The sequence below is a fragment of the Impatiens glandulifera genome, chromosome 4 (genome assembly GCF_907164915.1).
Source record: "Impatiens glandulifera chromosome 4, dImpGla2.1, whole genome shotgun sequence".
Classification (NCBI taxonomy): Eukaryota; Viridiplantae; Streptophyta; class Magnoliopsida; order Ericales; family Balsaminaceae; genus Impatiens; species Impatiens glandulifera.
In genome coordinates this window covers 60,965,872-60,984,834 of record NC_061865.1, presented here as the reverse complement: position 1 = coordinate 60,984,834, position 18,963 = coordinate 60,965,872, and the positions used below count along the sequence as shown (strand labels likewise).

The following is an 18,963-nucleotide window of genomic DNA, read 5'->3' as shown; positions in this document are numbered from 1 at the left end:
TCTCGATACTGTCCCCCGTTTCTGTCACCACCTTCGAATTCATTCTGTGTCGATGTTTCTTGGATCCAATTTTCTTCCTTTGTAAGCTCTTCTACCTTCTGTGATGCTAATGCAAGAACACCCCTCATGATTCCCCATGTTCTTTGTCCAATCTCTGTTGTTTTTGCTGTTACAACATTTACAGTTTCGTTTACCTTTGTATCGTATCCTCCATCTTTTACCTGCATTAACAATTCAAGATTGACAGGAAAACCAGATGAAAAGAGAAAACAGAGTGAGTAGTCGAGAATACCTTTGAGGCTATCTCCTTTGTGCCTACTTGAACCGCATTCGCTGCAGAATGTGCAGCAGATGCAGCAACCATAGACAAACGACCCAATCCCTTAATCAAAATGACAGAAAGAAATTCGATTTCAATATCAAATACAACAATTGTTCAATTTCAAACTATAACATAGAAAGCAATCCCTTAATCAAGATGACAACTTTCAATATCAAATACAACAATTGTTCAATTTCAAACTATAACATAGAAACCAATCCCTTAATCAAGATGACAGCATGAAATTCAATTTCAAACCCTTAATCATCAATTTCAAATTATAACATAAAAAGCAATCCGTTAATGATAACAAGAAATTCAATTCCAACAAATACAACAATGGTTCAATTTCAAACTATAAGATAAGAAATGATCATAACATATTACCTGAGTCATTACAGAAAACACATCTTCTTCTTCAGATTGATTCCTTGCCAAAGGTTGTGGAGATGATCCAAAACCAACATACTTTCCTCCTTGCGAAGGAGGAACACCTTCTGGCCTAGAATCGTTCTCTGAAACTTTTCGCGAGAAGAAGTTATCCTTGTTCGCCGCAGAAGCTTCCAAATCAGTTTTACTATATACATTATCACTAGATCTCGATCTTGGAGGTCCACCTCCATTTCCATCACCAACACTTCTGAAATCGCTCACCGATTGATTCCTTCTAACATCTACCGGTGATGATTTTGTTCCTCCATCATCAAAACTATCCCAATTATCCCATCCACCACCGCCATTCCCATCAGATTCCTTATTCCGACCAACAACAGACGGAGGTTTCTTCTTCGTTGAAGAACCAATCGATTCCTTATTAACAGGAGGATCTCTCCATGGACGATCTTCAGCAAGCGCTTGAATCCGATCGCGATAAACTGAAGCAGCATTTGTATTATATTTCGTTACAATATCCGTTTCCTTAGGTATTCCATACTGTGATAGAAATTTATTTAACCTCTCGTTACCACCGGCGTCCATCTTCTTCAGTTGAATATCCGACCAGGAATCCATAGTTACAGATCGAACAAAACTAATGTGAACGCCTAAACCGCGGTGTTTACCTGAGCATTCCAGACACATGAACACGCCGTATGAAACAGATGCCCATTGAGGATTCTTCTGTGAGCAATCGACACAGACTCTGTTTCCTGTCTGCGATTGAAGATCTTTCAGGCGTCTTGATGCCGCCGCCATTGATGCGATTACCTTATTCAATCGATCCTCAATTCAATTCAATTCGACGGGAATCATGTAAGGTATCGCGTTTTCAATCTCTGTATGCGTAAATCAATGGATAGTAGAATGAATAGCTGATAGATCCAAAGAGGAAATTGGATGAATGAAATGATCGGAAATAGTAAAGTGATGGATCGAGAAATCGAGCGGTGAGAGAAAGAGATCATCTCTAAATAATCGGATTATTATGTGGAACTGCAGCTCTATAATCGGATTATTTGAAAACACATTTCTCATTTTAAACATAACGTATATCTAATTAAATTTTCTTTTCATAGACTAAAGTCATTGCAATTTACATTAAAATAAAAAATTTGAACCTAAAAAAAAAATTTAACAATTTTTTTTTTAAAGAAACAAATTTTATACTCTTTTTTTTATAAATATAAAGTTTGTTTTTAAATAGAAAGATTTAATTTAAAAGATTCAAATATAATTTTGATTTTAGGTTTGTATACATGTTACAATCAAATACTCTTTTTTTTTTTCTTTTTAATGATTAGTAGACACTCATTTTTTATACTTTTCAAATTTAATCTCTAAACTATTTAGTAATGACAAATTATGTGGTGCAACTCATAATTGAATCGGTGAAAAATCCAAAATCCGTACCCTTTGCATTTAATTCAGTATCTTTCATTTCAAATAGGTAAAAATCACTTTTACTATTTGAAATACTTAATGAGTTATAACTAATGACAATGAGTACCTGTATGTCCGATACTCGTGGGTATTCGATAGTCAAGTTTGAATATTTCAAATCGGGTCGGTCGGGTTCGTGTATTTTAAATCGAGTTTGGGTCGGACATAAGAAATGGGAGAAAGTACAAAGTGGGAATAGAGAGTTTGTAAAACTCAAACCCGAATGGTTTCCCAAAGTAACCTTGTTTGGTGTTCACTTTCCCAAACTAACCTAGTTTACTATTCAAACTCAATTTTTATTTATTTATTTTTATATTTAAAATTTATTATATATAAACTAAATTATTTATATTTTGATATATATTTTAAATTATTATTTATATGAATTAAATTAATTATATTATGATATATATTTTAAATTATTGTTTTTATAAATTTAATAATTTATATTTTGATATATAATTTAAATTTGATTATTTTTTATAAATTTAATTATTTATTTTAATATATATATATATATATTTATATATTTATATATTTATATATTTATATATTTATATATTTATATATTTATATATTTATATATTTAAATATTTATATATTTATATATTTATATATTTATATATTTATATATTTATATATTTATATATTTATATATTTATATATTTACATTTCAATTATTATTTATATAGTGTAATAAATATTCCTTTTAACATTCTAATAAATAATTGATAAATACTAATAAATTTAAAATATTTTAATCATAACAATATAATAATTAAATATTCATAAAACGATTTTTAATTATTAATTATTTATTAAATATAATAACATTTTTAATTAAATATAATAACAAGATTATCATATTTTAACCATATTGACCATAGCAAGTTTCGTTGAATCGTCTGTGACATAGAAATATGATAATCTTGTTATTATATTTAATAAATAATTGATAAATTTAAAAATATTTTTATAAATATTTAATTATTATATTATTATGGTTAAAATATTTTAAATTTATTAGTATTTATCAACTATTTATTAGAATTATTTAATATTTATTACACACATAAATAATAATTGAAATGTAAATATATATATATATTAAAATATAAATAGTTAAATTTATAAAAAATAATAATTTAAAATATATATCAAAATATAAATAACTTAGTTTATATATAATGAATTTTAAATGTAAAAAAAAATAAAAAAAAATAAAACTGAGTTTAATAGTAAATTAGGTTAGTTTGGGAATGAATGAACAAACTAGGTTAGTTTAGGAAATAAACGCCAAACAAAGTTACTCCCATCGCTCAAACCAAACTATATTAATATTAAAAATATATTTTTTATTAAAATTTAATGATTGACTTTTCAATTGCATCATCATTAGAAATATCATCACAAATTTATCATTTTTTTATTTTTATTTTTTTTAATTATATAGAACTGTTTGATGTTATCCACACTCCACTCTAAATAATAAATATCATCAATAAATACATTACACTACAACTTTAAATATTTTATATTCCCCAAAATAATAAATTCTACATAAATCTCCAACTTTAACTTTTATTTTATTAACAAAATATTACTTATCTCTAATCATTTTTTCAAATTTTATTTTATTTATTTTCACTCTAATTTATTTTGTTAAGATCTAAAAAAAAATATATATATATATATATAAGTAATGTATATTATTAATTTTAAAATTATTACAATTATGTTTTTTTTCTAAATTTTTAATCTTATAATTTTTTTAATATGGGAATTGGATACCCAACAATTTAGGGATGGAGATAGAAGTAGAATCGTTGTCATTTCTATAAATATAACCTAAATCAGTTTAACAAACCAGCCTCTAAACCCAACACATCGAACTGTATTATTCAATCACCTTAACATCCCCACTTTTTTTAAAATATTTTTTCAATCTCATATAACTTATCATCATTTCATACATTAAATCATCTACTAAGTTACTAAAGTACTATCTATTTTATTTTTTAAAAAATGAATTTATAAAAAAGGCCTTATGTTTCAACATGTTGACATACACATTTAGAATAACCCCATCATAGTTATGTGAATTAAAGATGAAAGATGATATAGTTGAGATGTAGGTAAAAGCATTAATTAAATAAATATTAAATGCTTCCTTTAATCAGCTTGTTTTCTATGTTAAATTTTCACCTAAATTAAACCACATTTATTATAACACACTTCTCAACTTCCTCCTATTTCTTTTGTTTCCTTTCACTCTCCATTGCATTCCTATCCTTCTACTTTTTCCTCTAGTAGTTAATTCCTCTGCCCCACTATCTCTCCCTTTCTCAATAAAGTTAGCTCCATTTATACAACATCATAGAATCAATTGAATTCAGGAAATGGGTATCATCAGTTTGATCACAGGAAAACCAGGTTCAAGTGGGTTTGGATCATCTTCAACTGCAGAAGATGTTACTGAAGGAATTGATGCTACCAATCTCACTGCCATCATTACTGGTTTCTCTCTTCATTCTTCTTGTTCTTCTTTATCTATTTAAGGTTTTGTTCTAATTTTAATAACAAATATTGCAGGAGGGGCAAGTGGGATAGGATTCGAGACAGCAAGAGTTCTAGCATTGAGGAAAGCCCATGTCATAATCGCAGCAAGAAACCTTAAAGCGGGTGAAGAGGCTAAGGAGAACATCCTAAAGGAGAATGAATCAGCTCGAGTCGATGTTTTGAAGCTAGATCTTTGCTCCATGAAGTCCATCAGAGATTTTGTTAATGAGTTCAATAATCTTAATCTACCACTCAACCTCTTAATGTGAATTGATACTCTACCTCATCATCTTATTAATGAAATGAAATCAAAACTTACCTTATATATATATATATACTAAGAAACAACATTAATCTTTCAGAAACAATGCTGGTGTTATGTTTTGTCCCTTTCAGCTTTCAGAAGATGGGATAGAGCTGCAATTTGCAACAAATCATATTGGTAAGGTCATAATAGTCATTAACAAACAAACAAAGAAACAATACTAATCTTCTTCTTTTTTTTGTTTGAAGGACATTTTCTCTTAACAGACTTGCTGCTAGACAAGATGAAGGAGACAGCTAAAACCAGTGGGATTGAGGGCAGAATTGTCAATTTATCATCAGTTGCTCACCTGCACACTTACGAGGAGGGCATACAGTTTGACAAAATTAACGATCAACTTGTTTATTCAGACAAGAAGGCATATGGCCAATCAAAACTAGCCAACATACTCCATTCCAACGAGCTCTCTCGTCGTCTACAAGTAAACTATACATTCTTTTCAATTTGCCAAGATTGTTTCAATTTTTTTCTAAAATTCTACAACCTTACAGGATGAAGGAGCTAACATTATCGTCAATTCAGTGCATCCAGGATTAATAATGACAAATCTGATGAGGCATTCCGCCTTTCTAATGCGTAAGCATTAATATCGTTTCGCATAAAGTATGAAATTGACTAGAGATTCTCTTAAACTTCTTTATTCATTTCTCAGGATTTCTGCATATGTTCACTTATATACTATGGAAGAATGTCCAGCAGGTAAAATTCTTCATTGTCAACAATATATTGAAAGATGGCTGACATAAACTGAAGAATAATTTTTTTCCCTTAAGGGTGCGGCTACAACTTGCTATGTGGCGCTCCACCCGAAGGTGAAAGGAACGACGGGCAAGTATTTTGTGGATTGCAACAAGTATAGACCTAGTGAGTTTGCTACAGACGAGAAACTGGCAAAGAAGTTGTGGGAATTCAGCAGCATGCTGATTAAATCATCATCAGCTGAGAAACCAATTGAGATGTGACCTAAAATGGTGGCTTTGGCTTTTCTATGCTTTCAAATCTATAGCGGAGATAATGTAGTTTTCTTTTGCTACTAATTCCTATATTATCAAAATATGCAATAGTGAATGGAAGGCCTTTGTTTGGAACAATAAATCTGTGTGATTGTGAATGGTAAATGTGTTGATTTAGGTCTCGATTTATTTCCAATAACCCACTATCCAATCTACTTATGAATCACATTATTCAAATCATCAACCAAAATACAATCGATTTTATTAAAACACATATATATATATTATATTTATACCTTTTATCCAAATAACTTGATATTCAATATAACCTACATCTAAAAGGTATTTGGAAATAACCCTAGATCAAACAAAGCAATAGTACAACACGCGGAAGACATAGATATACACACATTCTTTAAGCTACAGTTGAAAATGCTGCTTCTACCTTGAGAACCAGGATGAAGAATCCGAACATTGAAATGCAAATGGAAACGAGCATGATCACCACCATGGTTTGCATGGAAATGTATGGAGACAGGAAAAACACGACAGCAATAGCACCACTCTGCCACAGCTTGAAATGTGAAAATGCACCCTCCTGCGCGTTTCAAACATTTCATTACAATTTCCTCAAAGAAAAAAATAATAATAAAAGGACTCTCGAAACTAAATTAAATTATATTATTTAGATTAAGGAAAGTATCTAAATTAAGTGATACTAAAAAATGAAATAATTTGAAGGGTATCCCCTCGACCCTCCTAGTGAACAAATCAGTCGATAACACCTTCCAAACTCATGATGCAGTGATCTATAGTATCATATCTGTTTCATCTTGGAATTGTACAAGAATGCCTTAAGAAAAATAAAAAATGAGATGAGAAAAGTACATACCATGTCATGTTTAAACAGCATTGCCAACAAAGCATTAAGTTGTGTGTTGAAAACACCATCACCAATACCCAATATTGCCGCCACAATTAGGGGATACATTACACCGCTGGTTACACTAGCAGCATTTTCAATGAAACAATGAACATTGAAATGTTTAAAATTCAAGTTTGGATACAAAAAATTGAAATTTTTCAGCTGGAATTCACAAGAAACTGGTAAAGATCAGTGTTTGTCTTTGATAACACAACTTATCACTTAATCTAAATTATGAAGTGCTCGTAGAAAAAAAATATATTATGAAATGCTTATTTCAATTAAAGTACATTCCAGAAACGTTATCTAAAATCATTTAATTATTTAGATTCAGCTCAAAAATTAAGCTAGAAAATTTGGCTTAATTAGGTAAACTTTGAATGACTTTAAACAGTAATTCTAGTAAGAGCGAATAAAAGGCAACGTTAACCACTGTAAATTAATCTAATTACTTTACTACAAGGATAAAATTGTCTCCAAGTACTTTCCCACTTTATTTCAATATTTTATCACATAATATTACATAACAAATACTTAAAATTCACATATTTTCGTTTCTTTTTATTCAGCATTTAATTTTCAGGCACATTACTAATTCAAAAAAAATGATGTAATTTTTTTTAATAAAATGCAAGTATTCTCTCTCTCGTATCCTTTCCATTTTCTTAAGTTTGTTTTTAACCTCCCTTCAACCAGTTTCAAACAAGCAAGTATCTGAAACATACCTGAAAGGGAAAAGAACGGTTATCAGAGCAATACTCTGAAGAGAAGCGCCGGCTGCAACTATCCAAGTTATTGATTGGAGACCAGAAGTCAGTCGACCCACAAATAAGGAACACTGAGAAATAATCACATCAAAAGTCTTAGACTATTCCAAGGTTTGTCCTAAGCGCCATATAACAGAACCCCACAATAATGTTCTTCAAATTGGAGGAAACTTAACAATGATGAGAAGTTAATTTAAAGTATTATAAGTAAACTTATTTAAATGACTACAGTCAATCATGATACTTACTAATGAATTAAAAGCCCCGTAAACAGCCATTGCACCTCCAACACCAGATTCACCAAGTGTGGGTTTAACTATAAACTTGGTGAATTCAGCCCTGAAAGACATTACAATCATACAATATGAGAAATAAAGTAAATTAAATTACGAGAACTGAGGAAAGAATCGCCGGTAGAGATTTTGAATTACCATACAAATGCTTGTTGTAATCCAGAATATGCAATAAGGGGAATGAGCAAAAGCATTCTTTTGTCAAACAATGGAGTGAAGAGAGACTTTGACTTTGAAATCAAAAAGGAGTAGAAATTGTCGGAAGAATCTGGTATTACAATCTCTCCTCTACTACCCTTCTTACTTAAGAAGCACATTAGTACAGTGCCTATGGTCATACTACAAAGGAACACAAGAAATAGCAATGTTGTGTTGCTCGTCTCACCCTCCTGCCAATAACATCAACAAATATCTCAAAATTGAGAACTGATCATGTTCAAATTATGTAAGTCCTTTTAATTATTAGTTCAAGGTCTTTTCCTTTTCGCAAAAATGAAAACAGATGATGAAAACAGAGAATATAATTGAAGTTAAGAATTGTAGGAATCACACATACCACTCCATCATTCAAAAGTGCAAGAGAGAGCAGGTTTCCTAAGATCTGCATATTTTGATAAACAAACATGATCAAAGATATTGTATCAGCTCAAGGTAGAGATCAAAAAAACATCGTAAAAGACAAATGATCAACCTGATGAGTAGCAAAGACCCCCCAAAATTCTCCATTTAAACTCCCAATCACATTTGGTTCTTCCAATTTGCAATCATTAGCGTGAAACCGTGCAGATGAAGTAAGATAAGTTCCCTAACAGGTAAGATACAAACAAAATCATTGGTATAAATTTTTCTAACTATCACTATTCCAGAATCAACATATTTCACCTGAGCAACCCATATAACAGAAGCTGTAAACCCCAAATACAATGAAGCTGGAACCATAGTCAACCTGCAAAAGAATTTGATCAAAAATGCAATTCAACATAGTACTGAATCTTGATTGTCAAACAATAGTGAAAAAAAAATCAGCAACTTGACATGATATTTACCATGTTGGTTTCAAATTAGCAGCAATGAACAACCAATAACCTGTAGTCCCAAGAACAAGAGCATTCTTTGATCCCAAACCCTTAACCACCAATGAAGCAAACAGAGAAGAAGCCGCGAAAGACGTATACAAAATCCCAAGTGAAATTGTTCCCAAATCTTGACCCTGAAACAAGAATCTAAATTTCTTCACCCCAATCAAACAGAAAAAGATAAAAATAAAAAAATAAAATAAATTACTCACAGTGTTGACAGTACTCTCCAAATTCTGAGCAGCGCCATAGGCTAAGAAGATCAGTAGGAAAGCGGAGCTGAGAATATGAATATCGCGAGTGTGGTTCTGGGTTTCAGTTTGACTTTCTGAATTCCTAAGGATTAAAGCCACTTCTTCGTCCATGATTTCTAGGAGAAACTAAATTCAAGTGAATTGAATTGGACCCCTATCTATATCATATGAATGAAGACGAAATGCAAAGAGAAAGCCGGCGGGAGTGAAGTAAAAGAAAAAGAAGGAAAATATTGGACTTTATCGAAGGAATCTGAACTCCGAAGAAGAAGACGACGACACATACTACAAAGGAGAAGAAAGAGAAATGGAAGGACTGCATCTTATGAAAAATACTTTGTTTTTTACTCTGAAATAAATTTTATATTATTATATATTTTATTTACAAATAATATGTTTTTATTTTATTTTTAATTTGTCAACTTTTATTAAAAAGAGAACAATATATTTTAAAATGTTACAAAAGATTGAAAAAATAAGAAAATCGTAAAATAAAAAAAAATGTATCCCGTAAAAGTTCATTTGAATGAAGAGAATGTGTAACATGAATTCTTTGAAACGTTTGTACCCATAACTTTTCACTTCCAGGTTTTCAGTCATTCGCAATATTGCGCTATAACTTCATTCAATCCATTTGACCTAAAAGTCTGCGACTTTTGATGATATATTCATTGAATTTGAATGAGGTTATGCAGAACAACTCACACGTTTTTTATAAGGTTACAATGAAGAAAAATATGATCAATTTATTCTTCATTTTTCAAACAAATATTGCATCTGCTAGCTCGATAAATTTTTTTCTTTTTCAGTTTATTAGATATTAAAGACTATAATATGATCAACTTCAAAAGATTAATAATCAATGTATATAGCTCTCAAACTATTTTGTCTTATTACGTAAGAAACTCACGAAAATGTACATTTCTATTTTATTTTAAGTATCATTATTTTTGATCATGTATTTGTTCCTTATCTTATTGAGACTATGTCTTTCAACAATCACTCGTTACAAAAATAACTCTTGAGTTTCTCTTGAGAGACTATTGTCTTCATCAAATAGTCAACATTTAATGTTATTTATTTATTATTTTTTTACTATAAATATTATATATGTAAATATTAATCATTAATTCATTTAATATCAATGTAACTCATTAAAAATTATTATTTATCTTTATTATATTCTCTATCCTCTCACTTGTGAGTTTCTCTTTAGAGACTATTGTCTTCATCAACCTATAGACTGAAGCATGTTCTTATAATAGTATGCCGAGGTAAATTGAAGTCGAATTAATAATCAAATAAATTGAAAAAAAAAAAGTGATGATATTAAACATAGAGGTAAAGAATGAAAATGATGCCATTCCTTTCATATTGGGATTTGTGAACTTGGTCAGTTTTATTATATGTTATTAATTTAGAATAACAACTATATATCTTTAATATTGTGTACTAATATTTATTTGTAGCTGATGTTCATATGGTTGAATTTTTATTTCAATTATACTAATAATCCGATGTTATAAAGAGAGTGATAAATTCTAAGGATAACATGAAAATACGGTAATAATTTTGATTATAAAATATTAATTACAAAGATTTTTAATGATAATGGGATCGAATGTCTTAGTTGTGAGGTGTAACGGTATTTCTTCTAAATTTTTTAAAAAAAAATTGTAACATTTATAATAAATTATGATTTTGTTTCCAGACCAATTAATAAAACAAACAACCTAAAAACACAAAATAGGTATCAATTATATTGGCTAATATAATCAGCTTTCAAATTATTAAGCAATTCTTATAGATGTAAAACCATAGAAGAACTTGAACTTATTGTAACACATAATCAAAAAAATTAAAAACAAGCTCCAAATAAGGCAATAATAACATAAAAATATTATACCCAAAAAAATAAAACAAACATTAAAAGCTAGCCAATTTTGACATTCCATAAACCACAAAAGAGGTATCAGTTATCTTGTTTTTTTCAAAAGCTTTAAATTGAAAACAAACTAAGGTAACTTGTAAACATACAGACAATAAATATTAATAAGCATTATTGTAGGATCTCAATCTGCTTGTTGGCATGATCTATTGTTTGATAATTAAGGCATCACTAATATGAAACTAAAAGTCCATTATTAAAGTAAATTTGATTCTTGGTTATTTTAATGAATCAACAAGATATGGGTAGGATTAAGGAATGGTATCTTCTTCGGTGAATTTGTTCATGTTCTTTCTCTTTGAATCAAAATACAAATACAAATACAGAACATAGGAGGAATAAGTGGTTCGGTACCAAAAAATACATCATTGGTGTCGGTTTTTGAAAATCTGCATCCGTCGGTTGACGGTTAAAGGTTGGTTCGATTTGACCGGTTATACAATCGGTTAAGTTAGTTTAATCGTTTAAAATATATATATATATTATAATTAAATAAAGTATAAAAAAATTATTAATTTGAGTTTTAGAAAGAAAAAAAATGCATTAAGTTTATCGTTTAAAATCGATTTTTTATTATATAAATCGTTAACCGAACTAACCATGATCAGTATTAGGAAATTAAGAATAGCCCAAAACTCGGTTTGTGAGTTCTTTTTTTTTTATTTGTTACCCCCCTAATCAGAATTACATTTGCTGTTTCCAAATTGGCCATACTAATTAAATTCTAAAACGACGTCGTTCCATGTTAGATTTAAGGCATAACTTCCAAACCCTAACCCTAGCTCTCTCTTCTCTCAGATCCATTCACCGAAGACACTATCGTTACCAGCTCAACCTATCCGATCTCGCTGTCATTGCCAACGCCTACACTTCCCTCAACGTCCTACTCCTTCAGAACTATAAAGGTAATGAACAAGAGATTATTTTTATTTTTTTCAAATCTGAAATCCCACACTTATGCTCCGTCTGCGGTCGCCTAATTCTACTTTCACCCCTTTTGACCAAAAATCTTCTAATTTTGAATTGGACCAGTAGCCAATAAGTCACATAGCTGTGATAAACCTTTTTGTTTGTTTAATCTCAGTAGAGTTATGGCTGCTGGTCTTTCCTCTCTGCAAACTTTAGATGTGTCATATTGTCGAAAGTTAACTGACAATGGGTTGTTAAAAGTTTCTTAGAGTTGTCGAAAGATTTTCTTGTGATTGGAATTTGAATATTGCTGGATGCAGACATGTTACTAATGGTTTACTAGAAAATTTTGCTAAGAGCTGTCATAATTTAGAAGAGTTTATGTCTAGAAGGGTGTATCAGATTAACTGATTTGGGTCTCACACTTCTGGTTGGTGGATGCCAAAAAATTATTTATTTGAGCATCAACAAATGTAGTAGTATTAGCTATGCTGGGATTTCGAGTATATCGAAATCATGTCCATTTTTTTTAGGACCATGAAGATGTTAGATTGCTTTAGAATTGGAGACAGTCTATACTATCGCTGCCCAAATATTGTAGCAATCTTGAAACTCTTGTTATAGGCTTGGAGACTGTCTATACTATCTATGAAGTCTTTGGCATCAGGCTGTGCATAAATCTCGAGATACTTGATATTGGGTGTTGTGAGGAAGTTTCAGATTCTCTATGTGATTTTATTTTTAAAACGTTTTTTCTGTAGAGATGAGAATTAAGATTATAACATTTTCTAGTCATCTATGATATTTTTATTTGTAACATGTTTTAGTCATCTATATTTATACTACAATCTCTTACTAATTAAGATTATTGTATTCTTTTTCAGATTTAATAAATCAAAGGAGCAAAGTGTTAAATAATGGAGGATGAATCTACGAGTTGTCGTCAGTTGAATTTTGAAGCAAATGAAGATTGTCAGGATGACGATGTGGAAATTATTGATGAAGGTTAGAATATGAAGATTGAAGTTATATTGTATTAAATTGATTTATAATATTGTAGCATTGTTAGGTTGAACTTGTGTACATTGTTTGATTGATTTTAAAGGGTTGATCAATGGAAAAAATTTGGAGAACACTAAGGCACCTATGATGGAAAACTATGTACCACACATAGGTCAGGAATTTGAAAGTGAAGAAGATGCTTATCAATTTTATTTGGCATACTCTAGAAGAGTTGGATTTAGCGTAAGAAAATCTAGATGCCACAGTAATAAATCAGGTGAATTGTTGGATAGAGTTTTGTGTTGTAGTGCGCAAGGTAAAAGAGAAATAGATAAACGTGATCATTTTGTGAAAAACAAGCGTGCTGAAACACGGTTTGGTTGCGAGGCTAAAATGATGATTAGTCGTCGAACTAAGGGCAATTTATGTGTGGTCCAATTTGTGAGCGAACATAATCATTATCTCACAAGTCCTAACAAAACACATTTCCTTAGATCCCATCGGAAAATATCTTCTTCTGCGGCGATACAAATTGAGATGGCAAATGAAGTTAGAATCCTCCCCAAAGCATCTCATTATCTTATGGGCAGACAAGTGGGTGGGCGGGAGTTTTTAGGTATTATCCCTGAAGATTGCAAAAATTATTTGCGTTCTAAAAGAACTAGAATAATGATGGCTGGGGATGCAGGAGATGTATTGGAATATTTGCAAAAACAACAATTGAAGGATTCTCATTTTATCAATGCTATTCAAGTAGATGAAGATGACCTAATTACTAATATTTTTTGGTCTGATGCTAAGATGAGAGCGGATTACGGTCATTTTGGAGATGTTATTTGTTTTGACACAACCTGTATGAAGAATAATGAAGGTCGTCCAATTGCATTGTTTGAAGGTGTTAATCATCATAAGCAAACAATAATTTTTGGTGTAGCTTTATTATATGATGAGACATCTCTGTCATTCGAGTGGTTGTTTGATACATTTAGCAGAGTAATGGGCGAGAAAAAACCAACAACTATTCTCACAGATCAAGATGCAGCAATAGCAAAGGCTTTAGTTTTGAGATGGCCTGAAACACATCATCGTTTGTGCATTTGGCAAATTTATCAAAATGCTACCATACATTTGAGTGGTGTTTTTTTGGAGTTTAAAGAGTTTGCTAAAAGTTTTGCCTCTTGTATATATGATTTTGATGAAGAGGAAGATTTTATTGCAGCTTGGAACCAAATGTTGACTCAATATTCATTAGAAGAAAATGATTGGTTGAGGCATATGTTTCTGATAAGAGAAAAATGGGCTTTGGTGTATGGCCGACACATTTTTTGCGCGGATATGACTACGACCCAAAGAAGTGAGAGCATGAACAGTATTGTGAAAAGGTACGTCACGTACAAACACAAGTTTTTAGACTTTTTTAATCATTTTGAAAGACTACTTGAAGATCGTCGATATGAAGAGTTAAAAATTGAAACACAGTCTAAACTTAGTGTTCCATTCTTGGAATTTCCAATTGTAATTTTGAAGCAAGCAAATAGTATCTATACCCCGGAGGCATACAAGTGTTTTCAAATCGAGTGGTACAAATCTCATGATTCTAGCGTTAGAACAATTGAGAATGATAGAACTCTTACAAAATATAAAGTTACTCCTCCTCAAAAGAGTTACCATCATATCGTTACGGTTGATTCATCATGTGGAAAATTTGATTGTGATTGTAGAAAGTTTGAATTTGCTGGGATTTTATGTTCACATATTTTGAAAATATTTGCGATGAACAATATCGTAGAGATTCCAAGTAAGTTCATACGGAAAAGGTGGACACGGGAAGCTAAGATTGAATATTTTGGAGTTAATGATTCAAATTGTGACCAAGCTAGTATGTCTACGAAAGTAATACAAAGTATGCGATATCAAGAACTGTGTGAGTTGTATGTTCAATTGATTACCAAGGCAGCGAAGAGGGAGGACACTTATAAGATTGTTAAAGATAACATTTTGTGTATGTTGAAATTAGTGGGTGAGAAGTTACAAGTTGGTGAGTCGGATGCCACAACTATTTTGAATGAGGTAGACTCTCATGGATTAAAAGGAAGAAGAAAACGACCTCATATAAAAGATTAAAAGGTGACTTGGAGAGGACATCAAAGAAGGGGAAATAATCGAGTAAAACCAAACAAACATCAATACATAAGAAGGTTCAACCGAAATATATTGAAATTTATTTATGCTGTTAAATTTTATAAATATACAATAAGTCATTCTATTATTTTCCAAAACAGGGTATGGAGGTCCACTATGAGACCAATCCAAGTATACGTGGAACTCAATCTTTCGCAGGTATAACCATATCTATAGTTACTATCTTTTTAGTACCAAATTTAAGTAATATTTAAATATTGTGGTCTAATTATTATGCAAATTATAGTCGGTTTGTACGAGCTCAACTCAACAGCGCTATTAGCTGGAAGTTCGCAGTCTTCAATGCGATATCTGAAATATACTAATGGTATTTTGTTATTCTTTATTTTAATATAGTTAAATTAGCACAATTTATAATGATTTATACTATTATTGTGTATGTTTTGAACTTACAAGGTATTAATTATTTGATAGGTGCAACACTTGCAACCAATTTACCCATTGAATATTAGTTATTGTATAGTGAATTATCCAACCAATGTAATTAATCATAGTTGCACTGATAAAATGTGATTGTTAGGAGAAGTGGTGTGCACCTAATTAGTTGATGATGAGAAGGGAATGTTCTTTGTTTGTTTGTTAGATATAAACTTCATGAAATATATGCTTATTAAAACATAGTGCATATCTGCTTTCTAGAGTGTATTTATTCATACATTGATTAAATATTGCTGTTGACGACCCACATTAGGGTTCTAAATATTTCTCCCAATTCTAGTGAATGCTTACTTACAAATGGTGCAGTATCAATTCATAACTCATTTGGTTTGATCTTGTAGTCCAAATAATGCTGTACCAATGACGTATCTAGGGTGGGAATGGTTCGGCCTATATGCATCATTTGATGAAAGCACTCCAGCCCAGTCGTCTCCTCGAATTGGTTTGTCAACCACACTTTCCCTCCATGTTCCCATGGAAGACGCAACTTGGGAGTTCTGGACTTTTTTCCGCTCAAAGTTCCCAGATTCGCTTTGCTACATACTCTCACTCTGTATGTATTATAGTGTAGTGGTCCACTTAATTTGTGGTTAATCTTTTGCTTCCTTTATGAATACTAAGCAAATTATTTATGACTTCATCGTCCATTAATTCTAAATTCAAAAGTAATTGAATCTCTCTTTTAAAAAGTTGTCTTAAGAGGAATTATTCTATACTAATGTAAGGAAATTGATATTTGGACTAGGATAAAGAGTATATTATTCAACATAAACGCACTTAATTTGTACAGAATGAATTTGGGTTCATTAAATCTTTCAACTTTCAATACTTCAAACAGTTCTTCATATGCTTATTTAATTAAATTTAAGATAGATAATTTGTTTCATAAGTCAAATAAATTGTTACATAAACTTTACTCGATATATAAGCTATGAAAATTAAGACAAAAGACATAATTTTCTTATCCCCCTTAAATCGCGTTAACGAAACCATTCAGATCGTCGAAAACCCCAGAACAGATTATAATAATTGTCCTTGTTAAGTTTCGAAAGCCACACAATTTAAGCATACAAAAACTTGAACTTAAATGTAACACATAATAAAAAATTTAAGCATCTCTCTCAAATATGAATCAAGAAACAAGCTCCAAATAAGAAGATTAAAATATTATACACCAAAAAAAATAAAAGCCAGCCAATTTTGACATTCCATAAACCACAAAAAGAGGTATGAGTTATCTTTTTTTTTTTCAAAAGCTTCAAATTGAAAACAAACTAAATGTAGCTTGTAAACAGACAGACAATAAATATTAATAATCAGTTCTACAAATAGAAGCAGCAGCAGCAGAAGAAAAGAACCGTAATATTTTGTTGGAAAACACAGCAATCATTCTTGTAAATAAAGATAACATTATGGTAACTCCTGACCTTAGACAACATATGTCATCTCGCCAAAACTTCACCATCCTATTATAACTACAGACACATTTTTTTTTGCAGTTGGCCTTAATCGCGAACTTTAAGTGGCCCGGCTAGTGATAACATCCAGACCCATCTCGGTTGGATCTGTAGCTTGCAGTTCTATTTGAATTCCGTCTAGCTCTCTCTTGAATCTGTCCTTGGAACTAGCGTAAATCATCTTGTTTCGAACCCTTGAAGTATCCGGTGACCTACATTCATTCAAGAAGTGTATATGCATTCTGAATTATGGAAAGCAGTTCAAAGCGAAGATCAATGAACAAACATATATATATATACCATGCAATGAAGAAAATCCTGCTCTTGGGCACATTCTCGGGTGTCATGAAATCAAAATCATAAACAGCGTAGCGACACTCGTCTGCAGGAAGACTGGCAGTGAAGTCATCGTATCCTTGCGAAGGCTCGCCAACCTTTTCAACAATCACTTGCTTTTGTTTTTCCTCTATCTTGTAAACAATGAATCTGTGTGAACGTTTTGTCTTCAGCTCCATAAACTTCAACTTGCATTCATCATGCACAGCCATACCAGATGCTGCATTAGCCTACACAACAACAAAACCCCGTTCTTTTTTCATATTTTTCGTAATCGATAAACTAATCTTTAACTTTTCATCAAATCAAACCATTATTGCAACAAGAACATAATCTCTATTCATCAAATCAAACCATTATTGCAGGATCTCAATCTACTTCATAATTAGGGTTCCACCACAATGAAACAAAAAGTCCATTATTAAACTAATTTAATTCTTGTATATTTGATAGAATCAACACGATCCAGCAAGAAATGCAGATAAAAAATGAAACTCAACATTAAGAAATTATATCTTCATCGGTGGATTTGTTCCCGTTTTTTGACTTTTTTCTCTATGAATCGAAATACAGAGCAAATATAGCGACAAATCCATGAAATTACGAATCAAAACATTCAATATCACTAACTAGAAACTGACCTAGTCGAAAAATCAATTTTCAAGTCAACTCTACCAGGCATCAGCTCTTAACAAACAACGCCAAATCGATCAAAAAGTAAAAAACAAAAACACGAAATATCAAATGGAAAGAAACTCAGATCTGAATTTTGAAAAATGAACAAGAATTTTGGAAATAAACATGAGCTCGTATAGATCAGATCGGTCATCGATCAAGCATCAAACAGTAACAGAAATCAATCCATAACCAAGAATGAAAAGATAATACGATAGATTATACAGAAAAACAAGAATCAAAAGAAGAAGAAGAAGACTCACCATTGTTGCTTAGCTTTGGGTGGAGAAAATCTAGTGAGAGAAAACCCTGGACCGATAACCAAGGGTCCGTTTATGAGAATGACGCGCTTTTTAATCGGTGACTCCATTTCGGATCCGGGTCAGGTTCAATCAATCCGGATCTGATCCGATCCGAGTCAAATCTGGTCTACTCATTTTCTCGCACGTGTACAGCCTAACCTATATAGCTTTATTTGTTTTATTTTTCTCTTTTAGTAGTTATTTTGTGTACGTTTTATTAATTTTTGTATTCTTTTTTATGATTATTTTGGGACCATGGATCAATTATGATAATGTAGGTCCAGCGTTGATCCAACGCTACCGTTTATATTCTTTTTTTTTTTCCTTTTAATTAATATTTTA

At 31.1% G+C, this 18,963-nt stretch overlaps 5 protein-coding genes across 5 annotated transcripts; 2 read left to right on the top strand and 3 right to left on the bottom strand.

The window, feature by feature from the left end:
• Positions 1 to 2: 2 nt before the first annotated feature.
• Positions 3 to 1,752, bottom strand: LOC124935626 (ADP-ribosylation factor GTPase-activating protein AGD7-like; the record flags this gene model as incomplete). Its single annotated transcript, XM_047476046.1, has 3 exons — positions 710 to 1,752; positions 293 to 382; positions 3 to 221 (listed from the first exon to the last, which is right to left on the bottom strand). Coding segments are annotated over exons 1-3 (1,116 nt in total), but the record flags the coding sequence as incomplete, so codon positions are not given.
• A 2,670-nt stretch (positions 1,753 to 4,422) lies between these two features.
• LOC124933871 (short-chain dehydrogenase TIC 32 B, chloroplastic-like) lies at positions 4,423 to 6,220 on the top strand. The gene is made up of 7 exons (XM_047474311.1): positions 4,423 to 4,717; positions 4,793 to 5,024; positions 5,122 to 5,201; positions 5,273 to 5,505; positions 5,576 to 5,660; positions 5,737 to 5,783; positions 5,858 to 6,220. The coding sequence occupies exons 1-7, from the start codon at positions 4,600 to 4,602 to the stop codon at positions 6,044 to 6,046; spliced, it is 984 nt and encodes a 327-aa protein (XP_047330267.1). The 5' UTR covers positions 4,423 to 4,599; the 3' UTR covers positions 6,047 to 6,220.
• Positions 6,221 to 6,277: 57 nt separating this feature from the next.
• Positions 6,278 to 9,648, bottom strand: LOC124933870 (UNC93-like protein 3). The gene is made up of 10 exons (XM_047474310.1): positions 9,311 to 9,648; positions 9,069 to 9,232; positions 8,905 to 8,968; positions 8,714 to 8,827; positions 8,579 to 8,623; positions 8,161 to 8,411; positions 7,978 to 8,068; positions 7,688 to 7,800; positions 6,930 to 7,044; positions 6,278 to 6,635 (listed from the first exon to the last, which is right to left on the bottom strand). Exons 1-10 carry the CDS (start codon positions 9,461 to 9,463, stop codon positions 6,453 to 6,455), a joined length of 1,293 nt encoding a protein of 430 aa, XP_047330266.1. The 5' UTR covers positions 9,464 to 9,648; the 3' UTR covers positions 6,278 to 6,452.
• A 2,417-nt stretch (positions 9,649 to 12,065) lies between these two features.
• Positions 12,066 to 16,491, top strand: LOC124937099 (protein FAR1-RELATED SEQUENCE 5-like). Its single transcript, XM_047477611.1, has 5 exons — positions 12,066 to 12,205; positions 13,094 to 13,214; positions 13,315 to 15,409; positions 15,494 to 15,720; positions 16,193 to 16,491. The coding sequence occupies exons 2-3, from the start codon at positions 13,127 to 13,129 to the stop codon at positions 15,333 to 15,335; spliced, it is 2,109 nt and encodes a 702-aa protein (XP_047333567.1). The 5' UTR covers positions 12,066 to 12,205; positions 13,094 to 13,126; the 3' UTR covers positions 15,336 to 15,409; positions 15,494 to 15,720; positions 16,193 to 16,491.
• Positions 16,492 to 17,221: 730 nt separating this feature from the next.
• On the bottom strand, positions 17,222 to 18,719 carry LOC124936485 (actin-depolymerizing factor 2-like). The gene is made up of 3 exons (XM_047476988.1): positions 18,583 to 18,719; positions 17,609 to 17,874; positions 17,222 to 17,520 (listed from the first exon to the last, which is right to left on the bottom strand). The coding sequence occupies exons 1-3, from the start codon at positions 18,583 to 18,585 to the stop codon at positions 17,370 to 17,372; spliced, it is 420 nt and encodes a 139-aa protein (XP_047332944.1). The 5' UTR covers positions 18,586 to 18,719; the 3' UTR covers positions 17,222 to 17,369.
• Between the last annotated feature and the right edge of the window lie 244 nt (positions 18,720 to 18,963).

Bases quoted from the DNA above. Each gene is read 5' to 3' on its own strand.
- LOC124936485 (XM_047476988.1), bottom strand. The intron at 17,521-17,608 runs GTATATATATAT...GAATGAATGTAG, and splicing joins AGGATTTTCTTCATTGCATG to GTCACCGGATACTTCAAGGG.
- LOC124933871 (XM_047474311.1), top strand. From the start codon at position 4,600: ATGGGTATCATCAGTTTGATCACAGGAAAACCAGGTTCAAGTGGGTTT. The intron at 4,718-4,792 runs GTTTCTCTCTTC...CAAATATTGCAG, and splicing joins TCTCACTGCCATCATTACTG to GAGGGGCAAGTGGGATAGGA. The intron at 5,506-5,575 runs GTAAACTATACA...ACAACCTTACAG, and splicing joins AGCTCTCTCGTCGTCTACAA to GATGAAGGAGCTAACATTAT.
- LOC124933870 (XM_047474310.1), bottom strand. From the start codon at position 9,463: ATGGACGAAGAAGTGGCTTTAATCCTTAGGAATTCAGAAAGTCAAACT. The intron at 8,412-8,578 runs GTATGTGTGATT...TGTTATTGGCAG, and splicing joins CACTTTTGAATGATGGAGTG to GAGGGTGAGACGAGCAACAC. The intron at 7,045-7,687 runs GTATGTTTCAGA...AAATGCTGCTAG, and splicing joins ACCGTTCTTTTCCCTTTCAG to TGTAACCAGCGGTGTAATGT.
- LOC124937099 (XM_047477611.1), top strand. From the start codon at position 13,127: ATGGAGGATGAATCTACGAGTTGTCGTCAGTTGAATTTTGAAGCAAAT. The intron at 13,215-13,314 runs GTTAGAATATGA...TTGATTTTAAAG, and splicing joins TGTGGAAATTATTGATGAAG to GGTTGATCAATGGAAAAAAT.